The sequence below is a fragment of the Macaca fascicularis genome, chromosome 11, assembly GCF_037993035.2.
Source record: "Macaca fascicularis isolate 582-1 chromosome 11, T2T-MFA8v1.1".
In the NCBI taxonomy this organism is placed as follows: Eukaryota; Metazoa; Chordata; class Mammalia; order Primates; family Cercopithecidae; genus Macaca; species Macaca fascicularis.
This window is the reverse complement of record NC_088385.1, coordinates 63,870,350-63,883,860: the sequence shown is the minus strand read 5'-3', so window position 1 is coordinate 63,883,860 and position 13,511 is coordinate 63,870,350. Positions and strand designations below refer to the sequence as shown.

At 46.1% G+C, this 13,511-nt stretch overlaps 1 protein-coding gene across 10 annotated transcripts in view; it reads left to right on the top strand.

Moving 5' to 3' along the window:
- Nucleotides 1-13,511, top strand: part of NEMP1 (nuclear envelope integral membrane protein 1) — a 37,198-nt gene that overhangs the window by 2,184 nt on the left and 21,503 nt on the right. For 5 of the 10 annotated variants that reach the window (XR_010579462.2, XR_012420368.1, XR_012420367.1 and 2 more), the window contains exon 2: nucleotides 12,987-13,111. Coding sequence is in view for 4 of the 10 variants with exons in the window: in XM_065524433.2 (XP_065380505.1) it covers nucleotides 12,987-13,111 (125 nt within the window). In the remaining 6 variants the exon portion in view is untranslated. Of the gene's footprint in view, nucleotides 1-5,440; nucleotides 5,577-12,986; nucleotides 13,112-13,511 lie in introns of those variants that run through there. The other 5 variants (XM_074007235.1, XM_074007232.1, XM_065524432.2 and 2 more) reach the window with 2 other exon arrangements.

Genomic DNA, 13,511 nt, shown 5'->3' with positions numbered 1-13,511 from the left:
TTAGTAGAGGCAGGGTTTTGTGTTAGCCAGGATGGTCTCGATCTCCTGACTTCGTGATCCACTCGCCTCGGCCTCCCAAAGTGTTGGGATTACAGGCGTGAGCCATCGTGCCCGGCTACACTTAATCTCTGGAATTGTTTCATTACAGATTGGTAACAAACATTGAATAACATTATTATAGCTATTTGTGTCTTTGCATCTGAGTTTTAGATCATACTAAGCATGTTGGACTTCATCCTGTGGTGTTACTGGAACCATAAAGACTCTGGAAACAAAGACTCATGGCATGGTCAGATCTGCACTTAGGAGCAGAGTGGAGGAAGGATTTATGGCTGCAAAAAGAGTAGGAAGGTCAGCTAGAAAAAAACTGAAGGACCCTCTCAATTGAAAGATGGCAAGGCACTGGCATGGGGGGAAGAACAGATTCAAAAGATAGAAAATAAGATCAACAGGACTTGACTGATTGACTGAGGGTTGAGGGGAGAGAATGAGGGTTTAGGATGACCCTCAGGCTCCTAGCTTGGGTGACTGAGTATGTGGAATGGAGTGCTCCTTCTCAAAACTCTGGAATTGCCTTCATCAAATATTCATGGTCTGCAAATCCTTCATTCACAATTTCTAAATTAAAAAAAATTATGAAAACCAAAAGCTTGGCTGGGTATGGTGGCTTATGCCCTTAATCTTAGCACTTTGGGAGGTTGAGGTGGGTGGATCACCGGAGGTCGGGAGTTCAAGACAAGCCGGCCAACATAGTGAAACCCCATCTCTACTAAAAATACAAAAATTACCTGGGCGTGGTGGCACGTGCCTGTAATCCCAGCTACTCCGAGGCGGAGGCACGAGAATCGCTTGAACCTGGGAAGCAGAAGTTGCAGCGAGCCGAGATCGCGCCACTGCACTCCAGCCTGGGTGACAGACTGAGACTTGGTCTCAAAACAAAACAAAACGAAATAAAACAAAAATTAACTGGGCGTGGTGGTGGGCGCCTGTAATCCCAGCTACTCAGGAGACTGAGGCAGGAGAATCACCGAGATCACGCCATTGAATTCTGGCCTGGACAATAAGAGCAAAACTCTGTCTCAAAAAAACAAAAAAACAAAAACAAAAAACAAAATCTTTTTCATAACGTATTTGACAAACCTAATCTGAACTGAATTTATTTTGTGGCAGGACCTGACCTAAACTTACATAAAGTTATTCATAGTTTTCACTTTTCCATCTTTCACTTATCACGGTATGAATAGTCATATATGTCATTGCATAAATATTAATTTATTTTATTACTGGGTGCTGTCCAGATGCGTTGGGATTGTTGCTTTATATTTTGTATATGCACCATACTATCTTTCAAAAATCCAAAAAATTTTGAAACACATTTACCATCCAGATTTCCCACCCCATTTACTCATCAGTGTTGGCCTGAGTTCTTTTGGCTATTTGCATAAATCCAATCCACCTGCAGATAATGAATATTCATTGCATTGTGTGTTATAGACTCTGAAGGAGATTCTTCTTGTTTTGAGCAGTGTCCTCATTAAAACAAGGCTAAAAGCTTCTTGAATGACTATTTTGAAGTGACAGCACTCATTTGGATGATAGGTTGTAATGTTTTTATGGACAGCCAGTCTCATTACTATACACTTCATTATATTTCAATAGTCAGTGGTCAGTGATCTTCTGAGATTAGTTTCCCTGGATTTGCCTTTAGTGAAAACTAAAGAGCAAGCTCTGAATGGTGAGGATGGGGCCTGGTAAAAAAAAATGAAGCATGTGTTTATATATGTGTATATATACCTACACATAAAAAATACACATACATATCTATACATATATATTTTTAGTAGGCTTTATTTTATTTATTTTGAGACAAGGTCTCACTCTGTCACCCTTGGCCTCCCAAAGTGCTGGGATTACAGGCTGCACAGTGGTGCAATCACAGCTCGTTGCAGTCTTGACTTCCCAGGCTCAGGCAATTCTCCCACGTCAGCCTCTCAAGTAGCTGGGACCACAGGTGCATGCCACCACACCCAGCTAATTTTTTTCTTTTTTTTTTTTTTTTGTATTCTTTGTAGAGACAGGGTTTCATTTCACTATGTTGCCCAGGCTGGTCTCAGACTCCTAGGCTCAAGTGATCCACCTGCCTCAGCCTCCCAAGACGTTGGGATTATAGGCGTGAGCCACTGCGCCTGGCCAATTTATTCATTTTTTTTTAGCAACAGGGTCTTACTCTGTCACCCAGGGTGGACTGCAGAGGCATGGTCATGGCTCACAGGAGGCTCAACCTCCCAGACTCAAGTGATCCTCCCATCTCAGCCTGCTGAGCAGCTGGGACTATAGGCGCGTGCCAACACACTTGGCTAATTTTTGTATTTTTGTAAAGACAGAGTCCTACTATGTTGCCCAGGCTGGTCTTGAACTCCTGGGCTCAAGCCATCCTCAGCCTCGGTCTCCTAAAGTGCTGGGATCACAGGTGTGAACCACTGAGCCTAGCCAACTTAGAAACATTACATGTATAGAAAAATTGAAAAGATAATATGGTGAATTCCTATATACCCTACATTCAATTTCCCCAATTATTATCTGACATTAGTATGGTACATTTGCCACCATTAATGAAACAGTATTGAAAATTATTATTAACTAAAGTCTACAGTTTATTCAGATTTCCTTTTTTATTTTTATTTTTATTTATTTATTTATTTATTTTTTTGAGACGGAGTCTCGCTCTGTCGCCCGGGCTGGAGTGCAGTGGCCGGATCTCAGCTCACTGCAAGCTCCGCCTCCCGAGTTTACGCCATTCTCCTGCCTCAGCCTCCCGGGTAGGTGGGACTACAGGCGCCCGCCACCACGCCCGGCTAGTTTTTTGTGTTTTTTTTTAGTAGAGACGGGGTTTCACCATGTTAGCCAGGATGGTCTCGATCTCCTGACCTCATGATCCGCCCGTCTTGGCCTCCCAAAGTGCTGGGATTACAGGCTTGAGCCACCACACCCGGCCTTATTTTTGTTGTTGTTGTTGTTGTTTTAGACTCAGTCTTACTCTGTCACCAGGCTGGAGTGGAGTGGCACTGATCTTGGCTCACTGCTGCAACCTCCGCCTCCCAGGTTCAAGTGATTCTCCTGCCTCAGCCTCCCGAGTAGCTGGGATAACAGGTGCCCGCCCCTATGCCCAGCTAATTTTTTGTATTTTTAGTAGAGACAGGGTTTCACCATGGTGACCAGGTTGGTCTTGAACTCCTGATCTCGTGATTCGCCCGCCTTGGCCTCCCAAAGTGCTGGGATTACAGGCGCTCAGCCTCCTTTTTTTTTTTTTTTTTTTTTTTTGAGAGAGAGGCTCGCTCTGTTGCCCAGGCTGGAGTGAAGTGGTGTGATCTCGGCTCACTGCAACCTGTGCGTCCTGGGCTCAAGCAATTCTCCTGTCTCAGACTTGTAAGTAGCTGGGATTACAGGAACCTGCCACCATGCTGGGCTAATATTTGTATTTTTGGTAGGGATAGGGTTTTGCTGTGTTGGCCAGGCTGTTCTTGAACTCCTGGCCTCAAGTGATTCTCCCACCTCAACCTCCCAAAAGTGCTGGGATGAGCCACCATGCCCAGCCCATTTTGACTTTTTTTTTTTTTTTTTTTTTTTGAGACAGAGTCTTGCTCTGTCACCTAGGCTGGAGTGCAATGGGGTGATCTTGGCTCACTGCAATCTCCGCCTCCTAAGTTCAAGGGATTCTCCTGCCTCAGCCTCCCGAGTAGCAGGGGTAACAGGTGCCTACCACCACGCCTGGCTAATTTTTGTATTTGTAGTAGAGACAGGGTTTTGCCATGTTGGCCAGGCTGGTCTTGAACTCCTGACCTCAGGTGATCCGCCTGTGTTGGCCTCCCAAAGTGTTAGCATTACGGAGCTGAGCCACTGTGCCTGGCCCATTTTGACTTTTAAAAAATTCCTTGTTTTAGACCAGGTGCAGTGGCTTACGCCTGTAATTTCAGTAATTTGGGAGGCCAAGGTGGGAGAATCACTTGAGGCCAGGAGTTTGAGGTCAGCCTGGGCAACATAGCTAGATACAGTCTCTACAAAAAATAATTTAAAAAATTAAGCCAGACATAGTGGCTCATGCCTGTAGTCCCAGCCACTTGGGAGACTGAAGTGGGAGGATTGCTTGATCCTGGGAGTTCGAGGCTGCAGTGAGCTGTGGTTACGCCACTGCACTCCAGGTGGGTTACAGAAGGAGACCTTGTCTCAACAACAACAACAACAACAATGAAACAAACAAATAGCCGGGCATGGTGGTGCATCCCTGTAGCCCAACCTATCTAGGAAGCTGAGGTAGGAAGATGGTTTAAGTCCAGGAATTCAAGGTTACACTGAGCTGTGATGGTGCTGTTGTACTCCAGCTTGGGTGTCACAGAGAGACCCTGTCTCTAAAAATATTAAAAAAAAAAAAATTGTTTTGAAAGCTTGAGCCTTCCCCAGAAGATACCCCCTTCCTTGAATTCTTCAATTCATTTGGCTTTATCATCTGTAGTTTTCCTACCCACCACCATCGGATCCTCTTAAAAAAAGGTTTCAATTTCTACTAAGAGTTTCGGAACACCTGGCTCTCTGCTGGGACCTGTGTTAAATCATTGAATGGGAAGCAGCTAATCTGTATAAATAACTCAGGCTTTGGGGTCAGTAGGATTTAGGTTGGGACCACAGACCAGATGAACTATGAAATCTTGGGCAGGTTCCTGTGGCTGTCTTGGCTTTGGCTTCTTAAATGGAGAGAATTATATTTGTCTCACAAGATGATAAGAGGAATAAATAAATCTTTCTTAATCCTAACATTAATTTTACTTCCAAAAATAAAAATCCTATGAATACATTTTTAAAAGCTAATGTTTATGCTTATAAAATATTGACAACACACTTTTTTGTGACTTCTATTTTAAATCCTTTAGGATTTTGGAGAACCACACTTTTGTCAGTCGACTTTAAAAAATGGCCTATCAGGACCCTACTCATAAAGCGATCTCAATTGTAGGCGTCTCATAACAGAAAGGTCGTGATAAAAAGTAACCGAAAGAAAAGCGAAGGAACTTCAAACAGCTTCGATGATAATACCGAGTTTGGTCAAGAAGGCCTCTCCCATTCCGATTTTCTATTGGTTAAGCTTACCATCAATCACACCAGTTGTAAATAAACTGAAGACGGAAGCGTGTTGTTAGCGGGGTGGGATCTTCCTGTCGCCACTGCTAGGGTGAGAACCCATTTTCTAATAGGCTGACAGCTGCTTTTCCCGCCCTCTCTCTTCAGTTGCTAAGGGGCGGGACTCGTAGGACCCTTGGAGAGCCGGGTGCTCGAAGCGCTGCCCATTCGATTGGTTGATAGGGGCGGGTTTCGTAGAGGATAGGCTGCTGGTGCTGCCCGTTCAGAGTTAGTTGCTGGGGTAAGGCACGTGAGGAGGAGGCGGCTTGAGGCAACCATGGCGGGAGGAATGAAAGTGGCGGTCTCGCCGGCAGTTGGTCCCGGGCCCTGGGGCTGGGGTGTCGGGGGCGGTAGGACAGTGCGGCTACTCTTGATCCTCTCCGGCTGCTTGGTCTACGGCACAGGTACCGCCCGGGCAGCAGCTGCCAAGGGGGCGGGTGCCGAGGGGGTTATTTTTGGAAAAGGGATTGTCTGGAGGGCGCGGGCCGTTATTCTGCAGACGGGCCACGGTGGCTCTACCGAGGGGCGCCGGCGTAATGTGGTGGAAGAAACTTGGCGGGCTAGTGGGCGTCGGGGCTGAGGGTCTGGGCCCTGGAGCGGGCTGGGGCAGCTTCCCAGAGTGGGGAGGAGCCTGAAGCCCTTTGGCGGAGACAGGAAGGGAGGCCTAGACTCATTGAGAAGCGATCCTGGGGGCTCTGTCGCGCCGCAGAGGCCTCCTCGAGTTTCTTGGTTAAAAGAGAAAACCAGGGGACCATTCTGGGCAGGCAGAGCTGCCGCGGGTAAAGGACCATCTCATTCATTCGGCAAATTAGCAAACACCATCTGAGCTTATGCTCTGTCAGGACGCAGGGCACGGGTGGCAGAACGAATGTGGTTGACCTAAATGCAGTGATCTTTACTATCTTCTCATGTAAAACTTTGACTCCTTCCCCCACCCCCCACCCGCCCGCAAATGGCGTCTTGCTCTGTCACCCAGGCTGGAGTGCAGTGGTGCGATCTCGCTCACTGCAACCTCCGCCTCCCGGGTTCAAGCAATTCTGCTTCAGCCTCCCGAGTAGCTGGGATTACAGGCGCCCGCCACCGCGCCCGGCTAATTTTTGTATTTTTAGTAGAAACGGGGTTTCACCACGTTGGCCAGAGTGGTCTTGAATTCCTGAACCTCGTGATCCATCCGCCTTGGCCTCCCAAAGTGCTGGGATTACAGGCGTGAGGCGCTGCGCCCTTCCAAGATCTTGACTCTTAACAGCCCTGTAGAACGGAACTGGAGTTATTCCACTTTCCACTTATAAGTGAATTATAAGTTATTCCACTTTCCACTTACATTATATTCCACTTATTTGGTACCTGCTGCTGGATAATGAAGTTTGGACTGGAAAGGAAACTCTTCTGCTCCAATCCAGAAAATTTAGAATGTGTTTCTGAAAACCTCCTTCTACCCCCTTATCATTAAATTCAAAACAGAAAAATACGTGACGTTTTCTAGAATCCACTGGAGGAAGTTGATGCTCAAGAGAATAAAGATAATAGTATCTCATAAACACACATTACCATCTTTTTTTTTTTTTTTTTTTTTTTTTTTTTCCTGAGATGGAGTTCGCTCTGTCGCCAGACTGGAGTGCAGTGGCAGGATCTCGGCTCACTGCAACCTCCACCTCCCGGGTTCAAGCAAGTCTCCTGCCTCAGCCTTCCGAGTAGCTGGAGCTACAGGCGTGTGCCACCACACCCAGCTAATTTTTGTATTTAGTAGAGACGGGGTTTCACCGTGTTGGCCAGGATGGTCTTGATCTCTTGACCTCGTGATCCACCTGCCTGGGCCTCCCAAAGTGCTGGTATTACAGGCGTGAGCCACCGTGCCCGGCTTTTTTTGTTGTTGTTGAGACGGAGGAATTTCTGTCTTGTTGCCCAAGCTAGAGTGCAGTGGCCCGATCTCGGCTCACTGCAACCTCCACTTACCGGGTTCAAGCGATTCTCCTGCCTCAGCCTCCGAAGTAGCTGAGATTACAGGCACGCACGCCATCACGGCCAGCTAATTTTTTGTATTTTTAGTAGAAACGGGGTTTCACCATGTTAGCCAGCCAGCCTGGTCTCTAACTCCTGACCTCAGGTAATTCACCTGCCTCGGCCTCCCAAAGTGCTGGGATTACAGTAGTGAGCCACCACATTTGGCCATGCTCTTTTTCACCTCTCCCTTTGGTTCCTGCCTATCTCATGCTGCCACTTGATGATTATCCTTACAGCTTTAAGGTGGTCTCAGCATCCTTAGAAGAGGGCCCAGGATAGCATTCGAAGGGCCATGATGTGAATAAACTTCTTAATAAATGGGGTAGTGAGTTGTGAAGAAAAGAGAAAATAGAGGCAAAAATGCTCCTACATAGTAAGCACTCAATTAGCAGTCTCTCTCTAAGTTTCTTAAATGAGGAGAGGAACAGAGACTTCTTGGCTTGGAGAAGAGTAAACTCAGGGGGTTACATTTGTTCAGTGCTGCCTGATACTGGTGGCAGCTAGGAAGAGCAATCATGGAATTAGACAAGAACTTTCTAAAACTCAGACGTTACCTAAAGTTAGAATGGAGTACTTCAAAATGTAGAGAGTTCCTTCTCACTGGAAATTTTTTTTTTTTTTTTTTTTTTTTTTTTTTTGAGATGGAGTCTCGCTCTGTTGCCCAGGCTGGAGTGCAGTGGCCAGATCTCAGCTCACTGCAAGCTCCGCCTCCCGGGTTCCCGCCATTCTCCTGCCTCAGCCTCCCGAGTAGCTGGGACCACAGGCGCCGCCACCTCGCCCGGCTAATTTTTTGTGTTTTTAGTAGAGACGGGGTTTCGCCGTGTTAGCCAGGATGGTCTCGATCTCCTGACCTTGTGATCCGCCCGTCTCGGCCTCCCAAAGTGCTGGGATTACAGGCTTGAGCCACCGCGCCCGGCCCTCACTGGAAATTTTGAAAAATTTGATTGTAGCTGGGCGCGGTGGCTCACGCCTGTAATCCCAGCACTTTGGGAGGCCAAGGCGGGCGAATCATCTGAGGTTGAGTTCGAGACCAGCCTGACCAACATGGAAAAACCCCGTCTCTACTAAAAATCTAAAATTAGCCGGACGTGGCGCGCACCTGTAATTCCAGCTATTCAGGAAGGCTGAGGCAGGAGAATCACTTGAAACTGGGAGGCAGGGGTTGTGGTGAGCCGAGATCACGCCATTGGACTATAGCCTGGGCAACAAGAGTGAAACTCTGACTCAAAAAAAAAAAAAGAAATTTGATCTGTAAAAATAAGGCATGTTTGTTTGTTTGTTTGTTTATTTTGAGACGGAATCTCGCTTTGTCACCCAGGCTGGAGTGCAGTAGCACGATCTCCGCTCACTGCAAGCTCCACCTCCCGGGTTCATGCCATTTTCCTGCCCCATTCTCCCTAGTAGCTGGGACTACAGGCGCCCGCCACCACGCCCGGCCGCCTCGGCCTCCTAAAGTGCTGGGATTACAGGCATGAACCACTGTGCCCGGCCACAATAATGCATGTTTATTTTAGATGATTTGGCAAGGTACAATTAAGTATAAAGAAGTAGGCAGAAACCTCACTGTTAATCCATTCAGAAGCAATCTATTTTAAAAAGCACATTTTCTTCTGATCTTTTTCCACATATTTTTAATTTTTTATGAATTGATAATTTGTATCCAGTCAGTACTCTAGTTCTCTTCCCTGGAGGCTGCCAGTTGTTACCAGAGATAGTTTTATCGTTTGATTTTGTAGTACAATAATTTTCCCATGTAATTTAAAATTCTTTGTTTTTTGTTTGTTTGTTGTTTGGTTGGTTGGTTTTTTTTGTTTGTTTGTTTTTTTGAGATGGAGTTTTGCTCTTGTTGCCCAGGCTGGAGTGCAATGGTGCAATCTCAGCTCACTTTAACCTCCGCCTCCTGAGTTTAAACGATTTTCCTGCCTCAGCCTCCTGAGTAGCTGGGATTACAGGCGCCCGCCACCACGCCCGGCTAATTTTTTTTTGTATTTTTAGTAGAGATGGGGGTTTCACCATGTTGGCCAGGCTGTTCTCGAACTCCTGACCTCAGATGATTCGCCTGCCTTGGCCTCCCAAAGTGCTGGGATTACAGGCGTGAGCCCCTACACCTGGCATTAAAATTCTTTATAAATGTTGTCTTACTTGTATTACATTCCAATATATGGGCAAATCTTCATTTAATTTTTTCTCTTTTTTTTCCCCTGAGACATAGTCTTGCTCTGTCTCGCCCAGGCCGGAGTGCAGTGGTGCAGTCTTGATTCTGGTTTCAAGCCATTCTCCCATTTCAGCTTCCCAAGTAGCTGGGACTACAGGTGTGTGCCACCATACTTGGCTAATTTTTTTTTTTTTTAGACAGAGTTTTGCCCTTGTTGCCCAGACTGGAGTGCAATGGCACAGTCTCGGCTCACTGCAACCTCAGCCTCCAGGGTTCAAGCAGTTCTCCTCCCTCTGCCTCCCGAGTAACTAGGATTATAGGTGCACGCCACCATGCCCAGCTAAATTTTTGTGTTTTTGGTACAGATGGGGTTTTACCAGGCTGGCCAGACTGGTCTCAAACTCCTGACCTTGTGATCCGCCCACTTCAGCCTCCCAAAGTGCTGGGATTACAGGCATGAGCCACCACGCCCAGCCACACTCAGCTAATTTTGTATTTTTAGTAGAGATGGGGTTTCACTGTGTTGACTAGCTTGGCCTCAAACTCCTGACCTCAGGTGGTCCAGCCGCCTCAGCCTCCCAAAGTACTGGGATTACAGGTGTGAGCCACCACGCCTGGCCTTCATTTATTATTTTTTAGTGACATGGTTTTGCTGTGACATCCAGGCTAGAATGCAGTGCACAATCATAGCTCACTGTAACTTCCCATCTCGGTCTCCCCAAGTAGCTGGGACTACAGGCATGTGTCATCTGCCTGATAAAAATCATTATTAATGTTTCTGGATTAAACATTTGGTTGGATATTGGTGGTTTGTACTGTTGATTGGATATTTGTGGTATTTCTAGTTTTTCAGTGTTGTAAGTTTGTGAACATCTTTGTGTATAAATTTTTATTATTATTATTATTATTATTATTTTTTTTTTTTTTTTTTTTGAGATGGAGTCTCGCTCTTTTGCCCAGGCTGGAGTGCAGTGGCCAGATCTCAGCTCACTGCAAGCTCCGCCTCCCGGGTTCACGCCATTCTCCTGCCTCAGCCTCCCGAGTAGCTGGGACTACAGGCGCCCGCCACCTCGCCCGGCTAGTTTTTTGTATTTTTTTAGTAGAGACGGGGTTTCACCGTGTTAGCCAGGATGGTCTCGATCTCCTGACCTCGTGATCTGCCCGTCTCGGCCTCCCAAAGTGCTGGGATTACAGGCTTGAGCCACCGCGCCCGGCCTAAATTTTTATTATTTATTAATTGTTTGAGATGGAGTCTTGTTCTGTCGCCCAGGCTGGAGTGCGGTGGCGCCATCTCGGCCACCTAGATTCAAGTGATTCTCCTACCTCACCCTTCCGAGTAGCTGGGATTACAGGTGTGCGCCACCATGCCCGGGTAATTTTTTTGTATTTTTAGTAGAGTCGGGATTTCGCCATGTTGGCCAGGCTTGTCTCAAACTCCTGACCTCAAGTGATCTGCCTGCCTCAGCCTCCCAAACTGCTGGGATTACAGGTGTGAGCCACCATGCCTGGCCATATATTTTTTTTCTTTTTTCTTTTTGTAGAGATGGGGTTTCGTCATGTTGGCCAGGCTGGTCTCAAACTCCTGAGGTCAAGCAATCCCCTCACCTTGACTTCCCAAAGTGCTGGGACTACAGGCGTGAACCACCATGCCTGGCCCCAACTTTTTATTTATTTATTTATTTAATTTATTTTTTTGAGACGTAGTCATGCTCTGTCACCCAGGCTGGAGTGCAGAGGCGCAATCTTTGCTCACTGCAGTTGCAGTCTTCCCCTCCCAGGTTGAAGTGATTCTCCTGCCTCTGCCTCCCGAGAAGCTGGGATTACAGGCGCCCGCCACCACGCCCAGCTGAGTTTTTTGTATTTGTAGTAGAGACGGGGTTTCACCATGTTGGCCAGGCTGGTTTCGAACTCCTGACCTCAAGTGATCCGCCTGCCTTGGCCTCCCAAAGTGCTGGGATTTCAGGTGTGAGCCACCATGCCCGGCTGGACAGTGGTCACTTTTAAACCTTGAATTAGCTGATACTAAATAGAAATTGAGAGGAGAATCTTCTGTTTTGGTATATCAGAGGGACTGCATATAATCATTGCCTGCTCTTAAAACTTGAAGTGAGACAAAACAGCTGGAAGGAAACAACCTTGAAATCTTTTAGTATCCTCCTAAAGTACTATATATTAAAAATATTGCTGGCTGGGCGTGGTGGCTCACGCCTGTAATCCCAGCACTTTGGCAGGCTGAGGTGGGTGGATCAGTTGAGGCCAGGAGTTCTAGATCAGTCTGGCCAACATGGTGAAACTCCATCTCTACTACAAAAATACAAAAAAAAAGTTAGCCAGTTGAGGTGGCTCATGCCTGTAATCCCAGCTACTCAGGAGGCTAAGGTGGGAGAATCGATAGAACCTGGGAGGCAGAGGTTGCAATGAGCCAAGATTGCACCACTGTATTCCAGCCTGGGTGACAGAGGGAGACGCTGTCTGAAAAAAAAAAAAATGCTCGCTGGGTGTGGTGGCAGATCTGTAATCCCAGTGCTTTGGGAGGCCAGTGTGGGTGCTTTGGGAGGCCAGTGTGGGAGGATTGCTTTAAGCCAGGAGTTCAAGACCAGCCTGGGCAACATAGTAAGACCTTGTCTCTCTAAAAAAAAACTAGCTGGGTGTGGTGGCGTGTACCTGTAGTCTTGGCTGCTTGGGAGGCTAAAGTGGGAGGATTGTTTGAGCCCAAGAGTTTGAGGCTGCAATGAGCTATGATCACATTACTGTACTCCAGCCTGAGCAGCAGAGCCAGACCCTGTCTCAAAAAAAAGAAAAAACTTGCCAATTCTGTTCCACTCAGGAAAGGGATAGAGAAAATCAACAGATGGAGTATTTTAGCTTACTTTAACTAGTCCTTTATAGGACAGGAAGTATATCTAGACCATAGTCAGACCTGGGGGTGAATCTCAGATAGGCTATTTACTACTTGTGTGATTTTGGAGCAAATTAATCTTTCTTAAACATCCGTTCCTCATTTACGAAATAGGGATTATGAGTGCTTACCTCATAGCATTGTTGGGAGCATTAAATGAGACAGCATACTGTCTTATTTATTTATTTATTTATTTATTTATTTATTTATTTGAGACAGAATTTTGCTCTTGTTGCCCAGTCTGGGGTGCAATGGCATGATCTCCGCTCACCGAAATCTCTGCCTCCCAAGTTCAAGCGATACTCCTGCCTCAGCCTCCTGAGTAGCTGGGATTAGAGGCATGTGCCACCATGCCTGGCTAATGTTTTTGTATTTTAGTAGAGACGGGGTTTCTTCATATTGGTCAGGCTGGTCTCAAACTTCTGACCTCAGGTGATCCGCCCACTTCGGCCTCCCAAAGTGCTGGGATTATAGGCATGTGCCACTGCTCCTGGCAGCATACTGTCTTAATAGGTACCTAATAGTAGTTTTTATTATTACTTGTCTGACTGAATGACTGTGTAATATTTAAATAATTAAACAACAGAAATAAGACTCTGCCTTAGTTGTTCTTTCTTCTCAGTTTTTTCCCTTATTTCTCAGTCTGGCTAATGTTTTAACCCAAAGTTTAGGAAAGTGGTTAGTTTACTCTTTTTCATGAAATGAGTTATAGTTATTAGCTTGTTATGTTTAATTCTTGTTTCCTTTCTTTGCATAAAGCTGAAATTGATGTAAATGTGGTCATGCTTCAGGATTCCCAAGTTTGTGAAAAGCGTGCCAGCCAACAATTCTGTTACACAAATGTGCTTATTCCAAAATGGCATGATATATGGACACGGATACAGGTAATAACTTGGAATCCTCTGGCAGGGGCAGCTTCTGTAAATTTCTGTCTGTCGGTGATTAATGAGTATTTTGACACTTGTCTCCCTTTCACATACTTAAAAAAAAATGTTAACAAACTTGTTAGGGTTGAGATTATCCTGAGTTGTGTTTTCATCAATAAGCATTTATGCCTACTTTGTATTCCCCTCTGCTCCCTCAAGTAGATTACAGTATTCCAGGGTAAACTTCCTTTCCTTTTCCCAAAGAAACTGCTTCATTTTCTTGTCCTTCATTTTGCAGTAAGTATGTGTGCACACACACACACCCCTCTTGCTTTTTTTATTTTTATTTTTTATTTTTTGAGGCAGTCTCCCTCTGTTGCCCAGGCTGGAGTGCAGTGGCACCATCTTGGCTCACTGC